Raw genomic sequence first — 19,248 nt, 5'->3', positions numbered from 1 at the left:
CTTTTGCTTCAGCACCAACCCACCTGACCCTTCTTCCAAAGAGTATTCCTTTATTGCTGAACTTCTTCAGAACAGAAAATAAACACAGTAGATCTATGCACAAGTGGGACAATCCACCTTGTGGAAATGACATAATAATTTAAGATGGCCACAGGCTGCACAGGGATGTGCTGGCTTAACTGCTCTGCCAGGAAGAGGGGATGGGCAAAGGGGCACTCAAGACCCATTTGGTTTGGGGGCAGAGACCCTGCTGTGAGTCCCCCTCTTTTATTTTTTGCGCAGGGCAGAGGTAGTTTGTAAGAGAAACATACAGGAGCTGATCCAGTTTGGCTCTGCAATACAGCCTGGTGTCTGTAGCACTGAGCCCTGGCTGGTCCTGGCCTATCAGCACCACTACAGGGCCTTCTGCTTCTTTGTGCTGGGTGCAAGGTGCTGTGGGAGGTAGTCTAAGGCAAGTGCTGCCCCCTCCTGGTCCTTTCAAGCTGGAGAGAAAAGTACTGCCAGCCCAGCCCAGCAGCAGAGCCCAGTCAAGGGTTGGCGGCAGCAAGACTTCCACAGATCCAGTGCAGGACTAAACAGCTAAAGAGGGCAAGAGTATCAAATTCTGTGCTGCCCGAACAGAGCTTTTCGGAGCGGGTGGAAACAGCTGCCTGTCCCCTTCACCCAGCCTGCCCCAGGCTACAACATGCTGTAGTAGGCCATTTCCTTCATGGCGTGTTCAGTCAAGGCAGACTCGTTGGCAGGGTTCCCCACCACCCCATAGTCATACGAGTTTTCCTCCTCGTAGTCCTCCATCTCCTGCTGTCCGTCCAGCTCTGCATGATCACCTGGCAGCTGCAGCATGGGATCTGAGGGGACAACAGAGGACAAGCAGTGAGCAGCTCCTGGGCGGTAGTGCTGTGATGGCTGGCAGGCAATGTGGATTCAGCACTGGCCACCACAGCCTCCTTTGCCAGCAACCAAGACAGCCTGCAGAGGGAGCTGCAGTGCAGCCTTTCAGGGCTTCTGGAGGGGTAGGACGGGATGCCTTAGACCCATCCCTTCAGCTCCCTCTCCACCCCACCTACCTTGGCTGTCCAGGCTGATGTCCATCACCCCATGCTTGACCTTCATGTGCCGGCTGAGGTTGCCCTTCAGGTTGAACTTGCTGGAACAGTAAGGGCACTTGAAGGGTTTGCTGCCTGCGTGCAAGTGCATGTGGCCCAGGAGGTTGTACATGCGGTTGAAGGATTTCCCACACACCTGTGGAAGGTGGGGGTGGGAAAGGGAGATGATGACTTGTTGGCGGAGGCTGGAGCAGCTTGGACTGTGGGCAGCAGGGGAGGGATTCACCTGCTTGCATCCACCCCAGTTCCCCTTCCAGGCCAACGGCCAAGAGCCAGGATCCACTCCACACTCAGCTCTGAAAGCTCTCAGCAAAATAATTTCCGGGCTCAGTCCAGGCAGCTGGCAAAACCGGAATGACAAAGCCGTGCTTGAGAGGAGGGTGGATATGTGGACATCCAGTTGCTCATGTGGGAAGTGTGTTCTGGAAATGACCACTGCCCCTCTGGGAGTTGAGTCTGGCCTGTCTTTGCAGGCTCTGCCACTCCGCATTGCCCTGGCAGCAGCCCTGATCTCAGGCTCTTCATATTCCACCACCCGCGGCAGCTTCTGCTCTTTGCACTTCCGCCACCTACCTTGCACTTGAAGGGCTTGACAGGCGAGTGGACGATCATGTGGGTCTTGAGTGTCTGCTTCTGCACAAAGGTCTTGAAGCAGATGTGGCACTGATAGGGGCGCACACTGGTGTGGATCAGCATGTGGCGCTTCATGTTGGCCTGCAGCGTGAACTCTCGCCCGCACACTTCACACTTGAACTCTTTCACGCCCTGAAGACAACAGCAGGCAGGTAACAAGGCTTCATTGCAGCCAAGAGTTACCACCCAATCCCACCTTGGCCAAGGAGGACAGTGCTAACTATGGTGATTTCATGCTCAGTAGGGTTTGGGGGATTTCAGAGCAAGGGGGAAGAGACCAGGGCACTTTGGATCCCCACTCCCTCCCTCCTATGGAAGCAGTTTTAACCCAAATTGTGGCAAGGCCTCTTTTTCAGAATCCAGGTTTGTGGTGACCAAGGGAAACAAAAAGAGCAAACCAGCTAAGGTGAAGCCCTTTGGGTACCCCTTCAGGGCACTGCAGGTAGACACACACACTCCTCTAGAAAAGCCCTTAGAGCCACGGATGGGAAAAGGCATAGGTTACCCAATAGCCCCCCCATGCCCTTCACCCTGGCGCTCTGCTGCCTGGCCTACCTTGTGGGTCAGCGAGTGCTGCTTAAGGTGATGGATCTGGCTGAACTCCATGCCACACTCGGTGCAGACGAATGGCCGCACATTCTGGTGCTTGAGCATGTGGTTCTGCAGCTGGCTGCGGTAATGAAAGGACTTGTTGCACTCTGGGCAGGGGTAGAGAGTGGGCCCCTGGTGGGTGGCCAGGTGGCGCTTGAGCTGGGTGAGGGTGGAGAAGTCCAGGCCGCACTCCACGCAGACGTGGCAGCGCCCGCTCTCGTGCTTGCCCTCGTGGGCTTTCAGCTCGCTGGGGTAGGCAAAGCCGCGGCCACAGAAGCGGCAGCTGTAGGGCTTGATGTCGGAGTGCAGCAGCATGTGGCGCTTGAGGTGGCTGGTCTGGGTGAAGGCCTTGTGGCACACCTGGCACTTGTGGGGCCGCGTGCCCTGGTGGGTGAGCAGGTGGGTCTGCAGGTGGCTGGGCTGCTTGAAGAGCTTGCTGCAGTGCGGGCAGGAGTGGGGCTTGATGCCATTGTGGCCCAGGATATGCGTCACCAGGTTGTACTTGGACGTGTAGGACTTCTCGCACAGGCGACACTGCCAACGCTTCTCCACCAGGTAGGAGTCGTCTATCTGGACATTGATGTCCAGGCGGTCCAGCTGAACCTTCTTGCTGTGCTCGCCGTGGGCCTCCGCCTCAAAGTCCAGGGGCTCCTGCCACACAAAGCCCAGCTCGCTCTTGCCCTGCCCCGGAGGAGAGTGTGGCACAGGATGCTCCAGGTTGATCAAGGGTGGAGGAGCACCAGCCTGGAAGCCGCAGTCACTGGAGAAGGCCTCTGCACTCCCCGGAGTGCTGTCCAGGTTGGCTTGTGGGGTGCTTGGGAGCCTCTCCTCATACCCGACCAGGGACAGCTCTTCTGGAGCTTGCTGCCGCAGGCGTCGAGGCTTCCTGTTGAACGTGCTGAGATCAATCATCTTGGTAGCGCTGCTCTGCACTGTCTGCTCACAGGGGGACTCCTCCAGGCTCACAGGGTGGCTGCCCATCTGCTCCTCCTTGCCCTCACTTGCTACTGATGCTTCGTAAACGCCGTCTTCCTGCCCCCACTCCCCCTTCTCGGGCTTCACTTTTGGCACCAGCCTCACAGGCGGGCGCTTCCTCCTCCGGGCATGTTTCCCAAAGGAAGCCTCTGCTGCTTCATCCTCCTCCGCTGGCTCGACGTGACCTTGGCCTTCATTCTCCAGAGGGCAATGGCTTTCTGGCTGCTTCAACTCAACCGTGGACATGCCGTCGAGCCTGCCTGCGAAGCTGGAGAAGAAACCTCCGGGGCTGACCGTGGCACCAAAAAACTCGTTCTCAGTCACCAAGCCCAGGACGGCTGCTTGGGCCAGAGACAGCACCACCACGGCATCTGTCTGTGTTCCAGAGTGGGCAAAGCGGTCCATGGCTCATACCATCAAACACATCAAGGTTCTGTTGTCTGCAGGAACAAAAGGGAGAAAAAGAAGCCATTACCCTGTAGGCCAAGCAGAGGGCTGTGGGCTGAGAGAACCCAGTTGGCCAGCAGGGGCCCTAGCTGGCAGCTCCAAAATCATGGCAATGGAAAAGCAGCATCTACTCTGGACATATCCTTTAAAATGAAAGCAACACCATTGGGCAGAGCTTAGAACCTGAAAGCATCCCATGTTTTGGAGCTAAACAAATATTCTGCACTCCTGAAACTGGAGCAAACCCTGCAATCTAAACATGGGTGTGCTTCACTGGCAGAATGAGGGATGGTGGTGGTGGGAATGCCTAGTGGCCAGATGACAGGCCAGACATTTGTATCCTTACCATTTCCCAAGACTAGCAGAAACCATATATTCCATAGAGCCCTGTACAATGGCTCAGTTGTGCTGTGTTTATTCTTTATTGTAAAGGGCCCAGGGTGTAGCAAAATCTTGTGGCCTTCTATGGGGGGGGGGCTTCTGCATGCCAGGTCAGGAGCCTCCCCAAATGTGGCAAATTCTGCACTTCCAGAAAAAGTAGGCAGTCCGATGGCTGCACCTCCCCAGGTACTGGGATGTTGTCACCCACCAAGTTGGGCTGGATTCCTTTCTACAAGAAAGGGCACAGCAGCCTCCTTGGTTGTGAAGGCGGCAAGCAGGGCCAGGCAGGACTCGGACCTTGGAGGCACCCCTTAGAACCCTAGGACCCCCCCCCTCAGTGTCTGCCTTTTGTGTGACTGGGAAGCACCAGAAAGTCAAGCCAGAGAGAGGAGAGCATGGGTGGGAGGAATACTACTCCTTCCTCCAGTATAACTGAGCCAGAATAACTGTTCCTCGCCTGAAATACAAAGCCAGTCTTCCTGGGTGCAGAGCAGAAAGACAAGCCAGGCTTGGACTAACCCTGAGGCAAAGGGAACAGCTAGACAGAACAACCTCAGAACTTCCCACTTTTGAACCACTGGAAATAAATGAACCTCATTCTCCGCCAGAGCTGCCTGCATGCTCTGAAACCATGCGAGGGTGAGGATGGCTGGTGCAGAGAAAAGAAATGTGAACAAGGGAAGACAAAAAGAGGAAATGGAGGGAAATAAGATAGCAAGAGGCAGGTGGGGGGAGGGGACAGCAGTGTATGGAGGCAGCCAAAACAAAGGAGAGAGGGGAGGAGGCAGGAAGGAGAGAGGAGGAAGGAGAAGAGAAGAGGGGGCTGGCAGGCAAAGGAGAAGAAAGGAAGAGAGAAGGAAGGAAGAAGGCTGGGTATGGGGGAGGATTAGAGGAGGCGGAGGCGGCAATGAGCACAGCAGGGCCAAGAAGGGGCCCATCAGGTCACCCAGAGACAAGCAGGAGAAGGCCATGTAGTGACCTGCAGGCTGGCCTCCGTGCCTGACCCATTTTGCATGCAAGCTCCACCACAATGCAAGGAGGGCCCCTGTTAAGCACACTTTCATGTCAATGGGCTGTAGAGGCAAAGGGGAACAACAGTATTGATTCCCTCCTCACAGGAGCCAGCCTTGAAGCTGGAGACTGGCCATGATGGCAGCCACTTCTGTGCCAGCCAGCATGCCCTGGGCACAGAATGGTACCAATCTTGAGCAAAGGTGCCGGAGGGGAGCCCACCTAGAATTATTGATTGTGGGCATAGGCAGCTTTTTTTTGTTGGGGGGGGGGGTCAGCCTGTCCAGCCACTGCAAGCTTTAAAATCCATCTGCTTCTCTCATTCACCCTTTAAAATCCATTGCCTGCCCTCCCTCCCACTTCCCTTCCATTTCTGATTCTTGCCGCTTCTCTCCATCTTTCTCTCTCTTCCTCATTCTTTCCGTTTCCCTGGCAACGCCTCTCTCAGCTTGATAGTTCAGTCCTGTGTGCCTCTCTTATCTCCTCTCTCTTTCTCTCTCACTTTCATCAATCTCCTAATCTCCTTCTGTATTCAACCCCGCTCTCTCACCCACCTCCATCTCCTCTAATGTCCCAACTCAGCTTTCAGGTGACATTAGATCTGAATCACATATTTGGGTGGGTGGAAGAAACTTTCAAAGCCAGGCTCTGCAAGGTATATGGAGTTTGGGTGGGGTCCCTTCTCACCGGCTACCTCCCTCTTTAATCCCCAAAGTGTGTGGCTGACCACCCAACACCAAGACCCATTTTCCTACCTGAAGGGGCACCCTTCACACCAAGCCAACCTTCAAGAAACCAACCAGATCCAACTGCTATGTAGGGACAACCAGGATTGCTTCCCGCAGAAGCAGGGACATCACCATCACCACGCAACCAACCCAGGTGTAGGTTTGGCTTCCAGACAGGTGTGTCCCTGCTCCCTAGTCATCTGTACCTTTGCTTTCATTTGAAGCAGGTTCTCTCAACCCTCCTACTTTTGAGAGCATCTCCATCACAAAAAAACAAGCATCCTCATCAGCCCCCTTCAGACTTTTTATGCCCTGACATGAATGAAAGCATCAGCACCTAAGAATTGGCTTTTGCTGGGTTTACCTAGCCCAACACTCTGGCTCCCAAGACCTGTTCCATTTCTCTCTTTGGAAATCCATGTCTACTGGATGACTCCTGTCTTCATTTCTTGACGTACCATCTCTTGCTGAGGAATTGACGCCAGTCCAGCCATATGATGCTGGAGCTGATGGGAGGTGGCCTGTGGAGACCACTGGTTTAGAGAAGATTGCCATAGGAGAACCATCTGAGAAAGGGTCAGGTACTCTTGTATCATAGGTTTTCACAGAAGAAAGCCTCTTCTGTGGTTTCTCTCTAATGGCACAGGATGAAGTATTTGAGTTGCAATTTGCTGCCCTTGGCTATACCTCTCATTCCACCATCTGCAAGCCTGATCCTCTCCAGCAGGAATGGAGAATTCACACCCTTTCCCCAAAGCAAAGTGTTATCAATACTACAGAAGACAATTACCGGTACTACTAAAAGGCACTAATTCAAGAATGAAATCCAGGAGATAAGAGGCTGGTTGTAATGAACAAAGGGCCTGTATTTGTGGCATCCTGCCAGAGCTCAAAAATTCTGATTAGCATGGCTATTGGGGGCTAATCAATGCTTTAAACCAGGGGTAGAAGCAAAACAATGAAAAAGTACACCACCGTGAAGTGCAAATATTTAAATGTATATGCACCAACAACCTTCACATATACAAGGAGATTCAAAAATATGTACAAAATCTCATGCTCGAAGTCTTAAAAGAATATTTGCACTTCACAGTGGTTTACCTTTTCATTGTTAAGCCAGGGGTAGGCAACCTCAGGCCCAATCACCTTCTAAATCCGGCCCACGGACGGTCCGGGGATCAGCATGTTTTTACATGAGTAGAATGTGTCATTTTCTTTAAAATGCATCTCTGGGTTATTTGTATGGCCTGCCTAGTGCATTTACATGAGTAGAATGTGTGCTTTTATTGAAAATTAATCTCTGGGTTATTTGTGGGGCACAGGAATTCGTTCACCCCCCCCCCAAAAAATTATATAGTCCGGCCCACCACATGGTCTGAGGAACCGGCCCACGGCTGAAAAAGGTTGCTGACCCCTGCTTTAAGCAATGCACATCTAGAGATCTACAAACTTGAGATTACACAACTGTAAGTCTTCACTGCTGCTTCCCACAAAATTGTTCTCTGCATTAGCACAGAGATCTCCTAAGCTCCTTGCTGAAGGTTCACCATGAAGGAAAAATTGTTCTAAAGGCAGCATCCAGCACCCAAGTGGGCCCTGCACCCCACAACTCTTGGTGCAGAGCTAAAAGAAATGGGTGATGCCAGAAGTTGCAAAGAGAGGCATCGATGGGGTCTATCCAGGAAAGCAGCCATGCCTCTTGTGTTTCTAGTCTCTGCACCAAAATGCCCAGAGCAACATAATAAAGAAGCAAAGCTGCCAGTATTTTAGCATGTTACTGGAGATGTGATCACTTATGAATATTTGGGTGTGTGTGTGTTTGGGGCTGCGCTGTTTGTGGGAGAAGAGGCAGGAACAAAATAAAGACGGGTTTCTTTTTGTCGCCCTTGTTTCTCTTGCTTGAAAAACAACGTTTGCTGAAATAAATGGAGAAAGACTTTCAGGTTCCTCCTTTCTGAAATGACTTCTCTTCCTACATGTTCCCTGTCCTCTCTGAAAATAGAAAAGCTATTTTAAAAGAAGCAACCAAAAAAAAGGGAACTGAATAGAGGAATGAGGAAAGGGGAAAAAAGAGCCTCTAGGGTTGGTGGAGGGAAACAGAATGAAAAGAGATGAAAAATAAAGGAGGGGGAAAAGAGAGAGAGAGAGAGAGGCAGAAAAGACTTTGAAAAGAAAGAATGCTTCCAGCCTGAATAGATTGTGCATGGAAGGGGGAAGAGAAAGAAAGAAAGAGAGGAGAATGCTTGAAAAGAAACAGCTACACAAAATGACCCCTGATTCACAGGCTGTGCCAATCACCACAATGCAAAAGTCTTTTTTTCCTTCTTTTTTTCACATTCTCCCTCTTTCCAGTGGAGGCGGAGGGAAAGAGACTTGATTCTCAACCTAGCAGAAAATAAATCTGGCCGAATGGATGGTGAGGCGACTTGTAAGAATCCTTGTTTGAGAAAAAAAAAGCACACACAATCCAATGAAAAATAAATAGGTTCTTTAAGAGGAAAGCTTCTGCTTTAACAAACAAAGCCTCCTACAGATTAGGAGAAGGGCTCTCTCTTATGGGAAAATATTCAGAGGCAACAGAAACAGGGACCTGCTTGTCAGAAACACCCAGCCTTGGAGCTGGCAGAGAACAAGTTGCTTTCCATTGAACCTCCAAACTAGACAACAAGAGTGTCTGTCTGGGCATGTGTGTTGGTGAGGAGATGAGGCCCTTTGCCTGGTCCTCAAAGGTCCCATGCCATAAGAGAGAGAGAGAGAGAGAGAGAGAGAGAGAGAGAGAATAAACCTTGAAACCCTCAAGCAGCCAAAGCAGCTCAAATATTTTTCAACAACCTCTCAACACTTCAGATTTATTGCAACTGGACCAAAGTGTCCAGAAAACTGTGGTCTACTGGCACAACTTTGGAAGGGTTCTGCATCACCTTCCTCACAGGTGGGTTAATGTTGGCAGGGTTCATCTTCCATCCAAGAATTGCTAGTCAGAGCATCAGAATAAAAAAGCATTGGGTTTTTGGGATTAGCAGAGATGGGGTCTTGGAGGGTCCATAACTCAAGCAATGGAAATCATAACTCAGAAGAATCACACACTTGGAAGGCAGTATCTTTAAAGACAACTGAGGATTTCTTTTTAAAAGGAAATAATAAATCATTAGTTGGCTTACAAGGCTATGTAGGTAAGTTTACAAAAGTATTTAAAAGTAATTTCTGACATACACAGCATTGCTAAGCCAGTCTGTTGAGGGCTGCGATTTCCTTGCTCAGTTGCTCCATGTGCTACATAATGACTGGGAGGGAATGAAGTCCCCACAACACAACACAACACAACACAACCACCCCTTTAAGTCATAACATTGTCTTTAAGTCATAGCATTGTTGTCAATGCTTCTCAAGGCAGACAGGTGTGTCAGCCCTAACCTGCACAATGACAATGCCTCTCCCCTTTCACAACAGTGGACTTCCTCCCTGCACAATGTGAAATCCAATACAGGAGCCGAGGGTGGGTGGGTGGGAGTACAGGGAGATCCAAGCTTCCTCAGGTAAGCTCCATGACAGAGAAGGTGAAGGAAGAAGTGGGAAATGTTTTAGAGCTGGAGTGTACTGTCCCAGTCTGACCCATTGTAATATAATAGGTGTCAACTGCATCAGCACCAGCACACAAATGCTTTTCTAGGTAACTGATTGATATGGAAGTTAGCAAGACATTGAGATTAAAGTTCCTATCTTAAAAATTAATTGCATGCACTCAAACATTGAAGAACCAACCCCTCTACAGAAAGATAGGAGTCAAGAATGCATTTCAAATTAGCAAGAGTCTGCAAGACAATTTAAGTCATCACACAGAGGATTTGCCAAGTTCAGCAGGCTGGAGCAGCCACCACAATGGACTTTCCAAGAGCACAAACACTTCCTATATCAGCTGTATTCAAAATGTATCTTTTTAAAAGGAATCCATAAAAGCTTAGTTTGGAAAACTGGGAAATGCATAATTCCCCAACCCAGTACCCTCCAGATGTTTTGAACTACAATTCCCATCTCAGCCCCAGCCACCACAACTGTAGGATGCTGGAGCCGATGGGAGCACAGCCATGATGCCTGAAGCCAATAGGGGTTTCAGTTCATAACTTCTGGGGTCTGATGGGAGTTGCTGTCCAAAAAATCTGGAGGACTTGAGGTTGAGATGGTTGTAACAGTGGGCTAAGCTGGCTGGGCCCTTCGCCAATGACCAGCAGGTTGTTTTTTTGTTTTGTTTTGGTGTTCGAGTTATAACTTTATTCTAACAAGACAAGTTCCGCCTGGGCCTGGCCAACATGGTTTCCTCCAAGTGTTGCTGGACTCTTCCCTGACCACTGGCCATTCAACTTCTGGAGGATACTGCATTGGTTACTTCTGGCATATGGTATGGATTTGGGAAACGAGGTGTGATTTCCAACTGCACCAGGAGGAATGGCAGAGCAGACATCACAGGACATTTGTCATCCCTTAGCCAAAATACTGAATCATACAGGGTCTGCATGGACATGTTAGTTCTGCTCCTGGTACCACACTTACTTGAATGAGAGGATCTTTGTAAACTGCTTTGAGAGCCTCTTAAGGGCTTTGAAGCAGAATATATGTATTTTGAATGAATATGTCAGGATCACCCAAGAAACTGCCACTATACTGATTCTCTGACAGACCCAGTTTTCTGGCTTTCATCCCAGCAGGTCTCTCAGTCCTTTCACCTCAACTGACTGTCTCATACATCACAGCACTCAACCCAAGTAGGAGCATAGGAAGCTGTCTTATATTGAGTCACAACCTTGATCCACCTAGCTTGGAGTTGTGTACACTGACTGGCAGCAGCTCTCCGGGGTTTCAGACAGGGGACATTCCGATTACTACCTTGAGATACTGGAGATTGAGACAGAGACCTTCTGCTTGCAAAGTGAATTCTCTACCACTGACGGATGACCCTTGTACAGTCTGAGATGTCTGCCACCCTAATGATGCTTGGAGTCTAGGCAGAGAGTGAAAAGGGTCATTAGTCCTGAGCTTTTGCAGGAACTGTGGGAGATTAGCAGCCAAACCTTTAAAAATGCACATTCTTACTAGTTAGCAAAAGGAGGAGCTAATACCACAGAGCTGTATTGCTGATAGGCAGATACTCAGACCATAGAAATACAATTGGTAGACAGGACAATTGGTGTCATTTCCCTTCCTCTCCTGGACAGGAAGGAGCATATAGTGCTTCCTATTCCTCTCTTCCTTTGACCAGCATTGGTCTGTTTGCTTCAGCTTTAGGCACATGCCTGAAGCTTGTTGTACTGTAAATATATATTTCCTGCATAGTTTTTACTACTGCCATTGCTGTGAACCAATGCAAGTGAGTAAATTATATTTTTAAACTTTGCAAGTTGTTGCCTGATTCTTTGTTAAGCAGGGTAAGAAGGGGGAAGCCAGCTGGACTTGCCCAAAACAAGATATTACAGCCTAATTCCTATGCTTTTAATTTTGCAGCCAAGGATGGGATTTTGAAACTCTGTTCAACCTACACATGTGGCGCATGGATAGATAAATTGAAATTAATATATCCTCTTCTACCAATTAAAATCCATCCCACAGGATCATGCTTCCTAGTCCCCCTCTCATCCTGAGGCCAGCTCAACAGGACTGAGATAGGGAGGACATGGTGAAGCCCTAGTAGCAAAGGATTACCACACATGGCAAAGTTATAGCTTTTATTGAATAGCCTTTGGGGAAGTGGGGGGTGAGATAGAGGCCTAAACAAACATAGGCCAGTTTTCAGACTGGTAGCCCCAGCTGGGCTCCTGTGCCTTTGAAAGTTGCATGACAGACAGCAGGGTAGCAGGAGTTGTGTTGCTTACAGAGGAAGAACTGGAAGTGTGGGGTGGTCAGGTGGGCAAGGCTTCATAGCTGTGTAGAAAGGATAATCCCAGCAGGTGCAGCTTTCCTGGAAGCCTGCATGTAGCTGGGCATAAGGAAGGCCCTCTTGTCCTCTTCCTCTGTTAGAGAGCTGTGAAGGGTGACACACAGAGAAAATGAGCAGTGATCAGCAACTGGAACAAGTGGACCCTGGATGCAGAGGTGGTGCTTGTGAGGATGAGAGCAAGAGAGGGAGTGGTGCCACTCAAGCGCTCATCCAGCCCCCTTGCCTCAGTCTCCCCTAAGAAGCAGGCAATACACGTCCCTTCCCCTGCAGGTGGCTTGCAGTGTGTGTGCAGCGGCTGTTTGTTCTGTTCCCTATGTCCAGACAAGAGTTCTTGGGCAGGATCAGCATCGTCCAGCAGAGAACACCTTTGCATGCTGACCCTCATGTTGCCTGGGTGGGAGATGCTGCTCCCCGCTGGTCCAGAGGAACGAGTCTTCCAGCAAGAGGTGAGGAAGACAGCTGCAGCACTTAAACTTAGTAGCTTGCTTGTGGGGATGCTTTGTTCTGGTCTCCCCAGTTTGAGAGAGTAGTGTGTTTTGACCTGAAGTCCCAAGTACCTGTAAGAGGCGTTACCAATGTGCTCTTTCTATATGCATGACATGAGATCAGAGCAATAAGGTCTCATGCCTCATACACCAAGAAATCTGAGTTGTGGTCTTTCTCTCCCTGGGATTTTGACACCGATATTGGTGTGCTGTGATTAGATTCTGTGGCATCCTGAGTAGGACAGGAGGGTATGGGGAACAGTGGCTCTCACTCCAGTCCATTGAATGGGTGATATTTCACCTACAGCTGCTCTGTAGTTGGCGTTGAGGTCAGGACTTTTTTCTGGCGTTGGAGCAGGAAAAACATCTGAAGCACTACAAGGTTTGGCATAATTCTGCTTCTCCCCAGTTCCATCCACATCTCAGCATTGTTTTGAGCTTATGCTAGAAGAGTTCTGCTGGTGCTGCAGGTGTGTTGGTGTTATCTCCAGTCCAACAGACATTATCTTCAAGTTATGCTAGGACAGTGGGACTTCCACTGTACTTTATAGCCCCCATTTGGCCTAACTTGATTATAGGATTGTGCTGCAAGTGTGTTTTATAGATTCGCCCCACCCTTATATTTCAGTTCAACTACTTTTGACTGTTGGAGGTATTTACAGCACACAAAATTAACATGGTATTTTGTTTTCACTGTTTACTAAATATGAACCAATAAACATGCCAGGTCAGATCTCAAGTGATTTAGTGGTGTGGGAAAATTAGAAATTTCATGGAAAACCTCCCAGAAGACTAGAACCAATTAAACTGATGGACAGTAGGGCCTGGATAGATGAAAGAAGTACCTCCTCTCACAACACATAATTAATCCACAGATTTTGCTGCCTCAAGATGTAGCAATGACAAATTCATGGCAGAGAGGCCTATCAACTGTTATTAGCCACTGGTATCTCCATGTTCAAGAGGCAAGAGGTCCACATAGCTGTGAGAACGGTCTCTTTCCTTCATGCCTGGGCTTGTGGGCTCCCCAGGAACATCTGTTTGGCAGTGGCTTCTGCTGGAGACAGGATGATGAACAAGGTGAATCCTTGGTCTAATCCAGCAAGGCTTTCCTGAGGTTCCAAACTTCTCCAGGGACACAGATTTCACAATCTGGGGCATAGCTCTGCAACCCCAATAGACCACAACCTGCTCTCACACTATTGTGCAAGCACTAAAGAACTATGCTCAAACAACAGAAGCACAATGACCAACAACCATTAACTGTAGGAGAATCTGTGTCTTGGGTTGTTAAAAACTTTTTGGAACATTTCTGATGAAACTTTGTTTGCTTGTTCCACACCATCCCAAGTTGGATTTTACTATCAAACTTTTTCAAATTGAAGGGATGTTCACATGCAACGGGCAGCCAGTCGGAGATGATCATGAGACCAAAATGTGAGATCAGAATACTTCTGGAGCCTACCGTATGTGTATAAATAATGGTCAGTGGTTGCAGACCACAGAATGGCAGGCAAGAAGATGATATTAGAAAAAGGAACAGGTGTGACAGGGGGATTAACTCAAAAGGTTGATAAGGAGCAGAGGTGGGAATAATACTCAGCAATCTAAGAACAGAGTGCGTATGTGACAGCAAGCTTGAAAACATCCATATTTTAGTTTTTGAGAACAAGAAAGCAGCAGAGTAAGTTTAGTGAACAAAGACCTCTGCAAGGGAAACATTGCTCTGTTCTCCCACAGGCTCACTTCTTTTAATTTCAGTGCTGTTACCCAGGAACACACAGAAGCCAAAGTGCCTTTAATCTCAAGGGCTGTAAGAAGATCCACAGAACAGCTGGCACACTGGATCCTGGGAGGGGAATAGCTCCCATGGAAACACTCCCCCCCCCAGACATGGCTAAGGAACTGAGGGGGGGGGGGTTGTATAGCAGTTCTCAACATTTTTCAGCTGGACAGGCAGGGGGAAGGGATAGGAAGGAAAACCTCAGAACAAAACAGCTACAAAGCTGATGGGACTGAGAAGACCTAGTGTCTATGCAACTTGAAGGAAATTACACCAAAGTACATATCTGTGAAGATAACAGAAAGACAGAAAATGTGTCTGTGGTAGGAATACTGTAAAATATTTGAGTACATACACAGGCAACACAAGACAGAGAGCGAAACAGGAAAGATAAAATTAGAACAAGCTAGCATTCTTCCTTCTGTAATTCTAGCACTCCCTCCTTCCTTCCTTCCTTCCTTCCTTCCTTCCGTCCCTTTTCATTCCTGCATTTGATCACTTGGGATAGCCACCAAAACCGCAGACCAGACCTTCACTGACAGGTCCAATATAATCTTCTTGGATACACTGAAAGCATTTTAAATGTTTTGCTGAGAAACCAGCTACAATATCACATGCTTGTGTTTTTCTGCTCCTGAAGCTAAGTCAATGGAATTCTATGTGACAGTTTCACATCCTGAATTCTTGATAATGGTTCCCCACCTTTAACTGATGCTTGAAGCTGCAGCTGTAGCTGCTTTGAGGACCAAGAGAAAGTGAAACTCCTGCCTGGGAGAAACCAGCATAATGGTATCAAGGCAAGAAGCAGTGACTGTCAACCCTTTCCATACAGAGGCCATTCTTGCTACACTGAGCACTTTCAGGTAGGCCTCAGAGCCACAGCTTGCCCACATTCTCCTGATTGGCCTCCCTCTGCCTCCTAGCCATGCCATAGTAATTGGCTGGACCAGCGCCAGCAACTTCTTATATGCTGATTAAAGGTGGTCAGGAGAGGGGGGGTGGGAGGAAGGAAGAAGGCTTACTTCCTCTGATGGGAAAGGGCTGGAGGTGTTGTTGAAGGAAATTAGCTAGTGAGATAAAATGTTGTTACAGAATTACATATGATGATGGTGGTGGTGATGATAACTGGGAATAGAAAGGAAGGGGATAAGAGAGGAGGAATGTTAAAGTGAATGTAACAGGGCTAGAAAGGAGAGATAAAAATGGCACTTTTTGGGGGGGAGAGGAAGGAATAAGGTTCAAGTTGAGTGCGGCAGGAAAATGGAAGATAAAATTACACGAGAAGAGTAAAAATACTCAGAGACATGTGAGGGCAGAAAGAGAAAGAAAAGGTATTCTGCATTCAAGAACCTCTAGATTAGCATATTCTGCCTAAAAAAAGAGAAGCCCTCACAATCTCACTAGAGCAGATGCCTGTACTTAGCTTGAGGAAAACTGAGCTGTGGAACTCCTTGCCACGAGGAAATGTCAATGGCATAGAATTTAGCAATTTCCAAATATGAATTAGATATCAGTAGAAAATGTCTGCAACTGCTATGCCAAACTCAGCTTCCACCTCCAACCACATTGTGACTGGTGGGTCTCAGTAATTTTCAAATGTCTCAAACGGGCCTTAGGGGTAGAAAGTTTGAGAACTCATGCTCTGCAGGTATACTCACAAGTTTAATTGGGCTCCATGGAACGGTCTGCCTCAGGAGGTGGTAGACTCTCCTTCCTTGGAGGTTTTTACGCAGAGGTTGGATGGCCATCTATCGTGTATGCTTTAGTTGAGATTCCTGCATTACCAGGGTGGGTGGGTGTGGACTAAATGACCCTCGGGATCTCTTCCAACTCTACAATTCTATTACTGGTATTCCTCCTGGAACTTCATTCTCCACACCACCCAGGTATATGAAGCTGCCATATACTGAGAGAACATTGGTGCATCTAGCTCACTACTTTCTACACTGATGGGCAGCAACTTTCCAGGCTTTCATGCAGGGTTCTCTCCTAGCTCTATCTGGAAATGCTGGGGACTGCACCTGGGACCTTCTGCACACAAAACAGTTATCATACAGTAAGCTACAGAGTTTCAGATGGTCTTTTCCTGGCCCTTCCTGGAGATGCTGGGGATTGAACCTGAGGCCTTCTGCATGCAATGCAGATGCTCTGCCACTGAAGCATGGCCCTTCCCCACCAAAGTTCAAGAACCACTGCCCTACAGCTTAGCCCCGAACAATCTCTAACTCCCTTTTTCTGGTTAACCTTAAATTCTACACCAAGAAAACTCTGTAGCACCCCAAACAGAAAAATAAATAAATTCAAAACTCTCCAGTGAACTTTCAACGTCTTTTCTAATATGTGAAAATGTTTTAGACACACTCCAATTACAAAAGGTTCTATTGCAAGAATAAAGGAAAACAGGAGAGAAAGGTGTGTGCGTGCTTTTGGAAAAGTGATGCACCATTTTAGACAACTGGATCCCTTCCAACTCTTCAGTTCTATGATTCTAAGCATTTCTCATAGGAATGTCACTTTCCAATGACATGAAAGCTATTAAACAGCAAGCTATTCCACACAGTAGACCATCTCTGAGCTCCATAAGGAAAAGATACTGACCTCTTGAGGCTGACCCGTGGTACTCTCTCTGAGCCTCAGTTCCATAAGGGAGTAATGATTACTGAGATATTGTATGTCTGGGGTGGGGAACCCGTGACCCTCCAAATGTTGTTGCAGCTCCCATCAGCTCCAGCTGGCAGGGACAAATATGATGGGAGTACAGAGCTGGGAGAACACTGCTGCACTAGGTCTTGTTTGCTGGCTTCCCAGAGGCATCTGGATGGCCACTGTGAGAACAAGGTGCTCAACTAGATAGATCTTTGGCCTGATCCAGCAGCCAGGCTCTCCTTATGTTCTTAACACCAGAACATCCACAAGTTCTCCACCCTTGATATATGCAAAGTGCTTCAGGAACAGTTGCATACAAGTATGACGATTATTAATAAAAACAGTAACATACTCTATATTGGGAAATGAAATTCTTGCTTTAGAGATATACATTATCTAATAACTTATCTAATACCATAGGTATTGCTACCTTCCTATGAAACACCCTCCCTTGTTAGAGTTTTCCTCTCAAGCTATGTCAGGAAGGAAGCACCATCTTCATCAGGCAGTCATTTTACAGTCACAGCCAGTTGCAAATGTAGCTTAAAGAGTTACAGACACCATTCCAAAAGCAGATCGGAAGTCAAGGTTGCATTGATTAAAAGGTGAATCTTTGATTTTCTGCCAGGACAGAGTTGCTTTGAGAGAGTCCTTGGGAGATGGCAAGCAAGCAACCTTTTCTGTGCTGCCTGCTGCAATCCATCTGGAGTGCCCCACACAGTGCATACCTGATACTCAAGTGCAAACAACACTTTAGAATTTAGATGCGAGTTTTTGTTGTTCACACTGTTTAGCCTATACTGCAAGGACCATACCCTCCATTCAAGGAGACAACTGTAGCTGAAGCATTTCTGAGATAAACATTTGATGTTGCCAGTGGTTTTTTTTGGGGGGGGGAGGCGGTGGCAGCGGCGAATCATCATTGGAGAGGTCACCATCCATCAACAGAATCATCTGCTGTTTTCCCACCTCTAGTTTCCTCAAAGTATCTACATAGTACTAAATTCTTCCGAGATCATTCTGGAAGTGGGAGAGGAAGGGACATGGACAGGGCTGGGGAAGGTGCCCAAGAGCACAGACCAACCCACTCTGCAAGAGCAGCTTCTATGGGCAACACCTGAGTATTTTTTAAGAACCATCTCAATGACACAGACTTCAGCAAGGCAGTCAAGGAGAGAGAAAGAAAAGATGCTGCACAGCCCAGATCCCAACACATGCGAGTCCACAGAATCAGTCAAGGAAAAACACATTCTCATCTGTTAGAGTTAACGGAAGGCAAACGGGTTGGGCAGACAAAGAGCAAAGCCCCCCCCCCCCTCCTTTGCAGCCACCGCTCCAGGAAAGCTGCTTCCTAGCTCTTTGGCAAGGCCAGCCAAAAGCAGGCAGAGAAGCTTCAGGCACTATCCGCAGGCTGCAGTTTGAGGCGGCGCGCTTTCCAAGAGAGCAAACCCCGCTACTACTGAGCCTCTGCCAACATGCAAGGGACCAGGTCCGTCCCCCTCCAGTTTCTTTCCGTCCCCTCCAATCCTATCCGGAGGATTGTTAAAGGGAAAGTTCACCGTAGCCAGGCACAGAACGGGAAAGTCCAGCCGGCACTTCCCTCTCCAGGGGCGGTTCGAGAACGAGGGCTTCGTTCCCCTATAGCCAAGCCAAGCACAGCATAGAAGGCAACAGGTAACCCACCGGCTGCCTCCTCCTGCAAGCCGACCAACCGAAGAGGGGTCCACTCCATCAGCTCCACGCCGGCACCTCCCGAGACTCCCCTCCCGCTCTTGCCGCTGCCTGCTTCCCTCCCTACTCCCCGGATCGGCTCCCTGCAGAGCAAAACTTTGTGTTGTAAAGCAGCAAGAGAAGGGGAAAGTTGCAAGCGAGCAACAAGGATGTGGGGGAGGCTCCTCGAGTGTTAGCCCCCACGTGCTGCGAGCCCCAGCAAGACAAGAAGCGCCGCAGTCCAAGCCCAGTTGTGCGTCCTCCTCTCCCTCCTCCCCCTTCTTTCTATCCTTCCTTCCTTCCTTCTTTCTCCCCTCCTTCTCCAGACGCCATCACTCTTTTCTCTCTCTCCCTGCTCTGACATTAGAGCGCCGGGATGGATAGAGGCGGCAGCGGTTGGGGCAGCCCACCGGGCCTCCCGCGGGGCTATCGGCGCCCGCCTCCTCTCCGGCCCGGGAAAAGAGGGCTTGGCTCAGCTGGCTGGGGCTGAAGCGAACTCACCCTGGGACTCCCGAAGAGGCTTGGCAAGGGGGGCGGGTAACGGGCAGGCAGGCAAGGGAGGCCGCTTCACCTCTCCCTCTGGGGCAGATCCTCGTCTGGGTGCTGCCGGCTCCTCGCTTGCTCGCAGTTCCCTTTCTCTTTTCTCTCTCTCTCTCTCTCTAGCAGGAAGGAAGAAGGGAATGAGGCAGGGCTGACGTGAAGGGATGCAAAACAGCCCCTCCTAACCCAGCTCTGAGAAAAAGGGAGAGAGAAAAAGAAAGGCGCAGAGGAGGGAGAGCGAGAGCAGCAGCAGCAGCCCCTTTTATCTCGCTTTTGTTTTCGC

At 49.0% G+C, this 19,248-nt stretch overlaps 1 protein-coding gene across 3 annotated transcripts; it reads right to left on the bottom strand.

Moving 5' to 3' along the window:
- Positions 1 to 30: 30 nt before the first annotated feature.
- Positions 31 to 19,248, bottom strand: ZNF710 (zinc finger protein 710). Of its 3 annotated transcripts, none has more exons than XM_035131097.3 (5): positions 18,927 to 19,248; positions 2,295 to 3,745; positions 1,680 to 1,871; positions 1,068 to 1,242; positions 31 to 848 (listed from the first exon to the last, which is right to left on the bottom strand). In XM_035131097.3, the coding sequence occupies exons 2-5, from the start codon at positions 3,708 to 3,710 to the stop codon at positions 679 to 681; spliced, it is 1,953 nt and encodes a 650-aa protein (XP_034986988.2). In that variant the 5' UTR covers positions 3,711 to 3,745; positions 18,927 to 19,248; the 3' UTR covers positions 31 to 678. The 3 variants fall into 3 exon arrangements, with proteins under 3 accessions (XP_034986988.2, XP_088513600.1, XP_088513601.1); XM_088657474.1 differs by lacking the exon at positions 18,927 to 19,248 and adding an exon at positions 18,399 to 18,784; XM_088657475.1 differs by lacking the exon at positions 18,927 to 19,248 and adding an exon at positions 11,737 to 11,867.

This window comes from Zootoca vivipara, chromosome 13, assembly GCF_965207765.1.
Source record: "Zootoca vivipara chromosome 13, rZooViv2.hap1.1, whole genome shotgun sequence".
In the NCBI taxonomy this organism is placed as follows: domain Eukaryota; kingdom Metazoa; phylum Chordata; class Lepidosauria; order Squamata; family Lacertidae; genus Zootoca; species Zootoca vivipara.
This window is presented reverse-complemented; position numbering and strand designations above follow the sequence as displayed.

What these genes read in the sequence shown, in the direction of transcription:
- ZNF710 (XM_035131097.3), bottom strand. Translation starts at nt 3,710, where the DNA reads ATGGACCGCTTTGCCCACTCTGGAACACAGACAGATGCCGTGGTGGTG. An exon ending in AGCACTCGCTGACCCACAAG is followed by an intron (nt 1,872 to 2,294) that starts GTAGGCCAGGCA and finishes TGTTGTCTTCAG; the next exon opens with GGCGTGAAAGAGTTCAAGTG. An exon ending in TCAAGCCCTTCAAGTGCAAG is followed by an intron (nt 1,243 to 1,679) that starts GTAGGTGGCGGA and finishes CACCTTCCACAG; the next exon opens with GTGTGTGGGAAATCCTTCAA.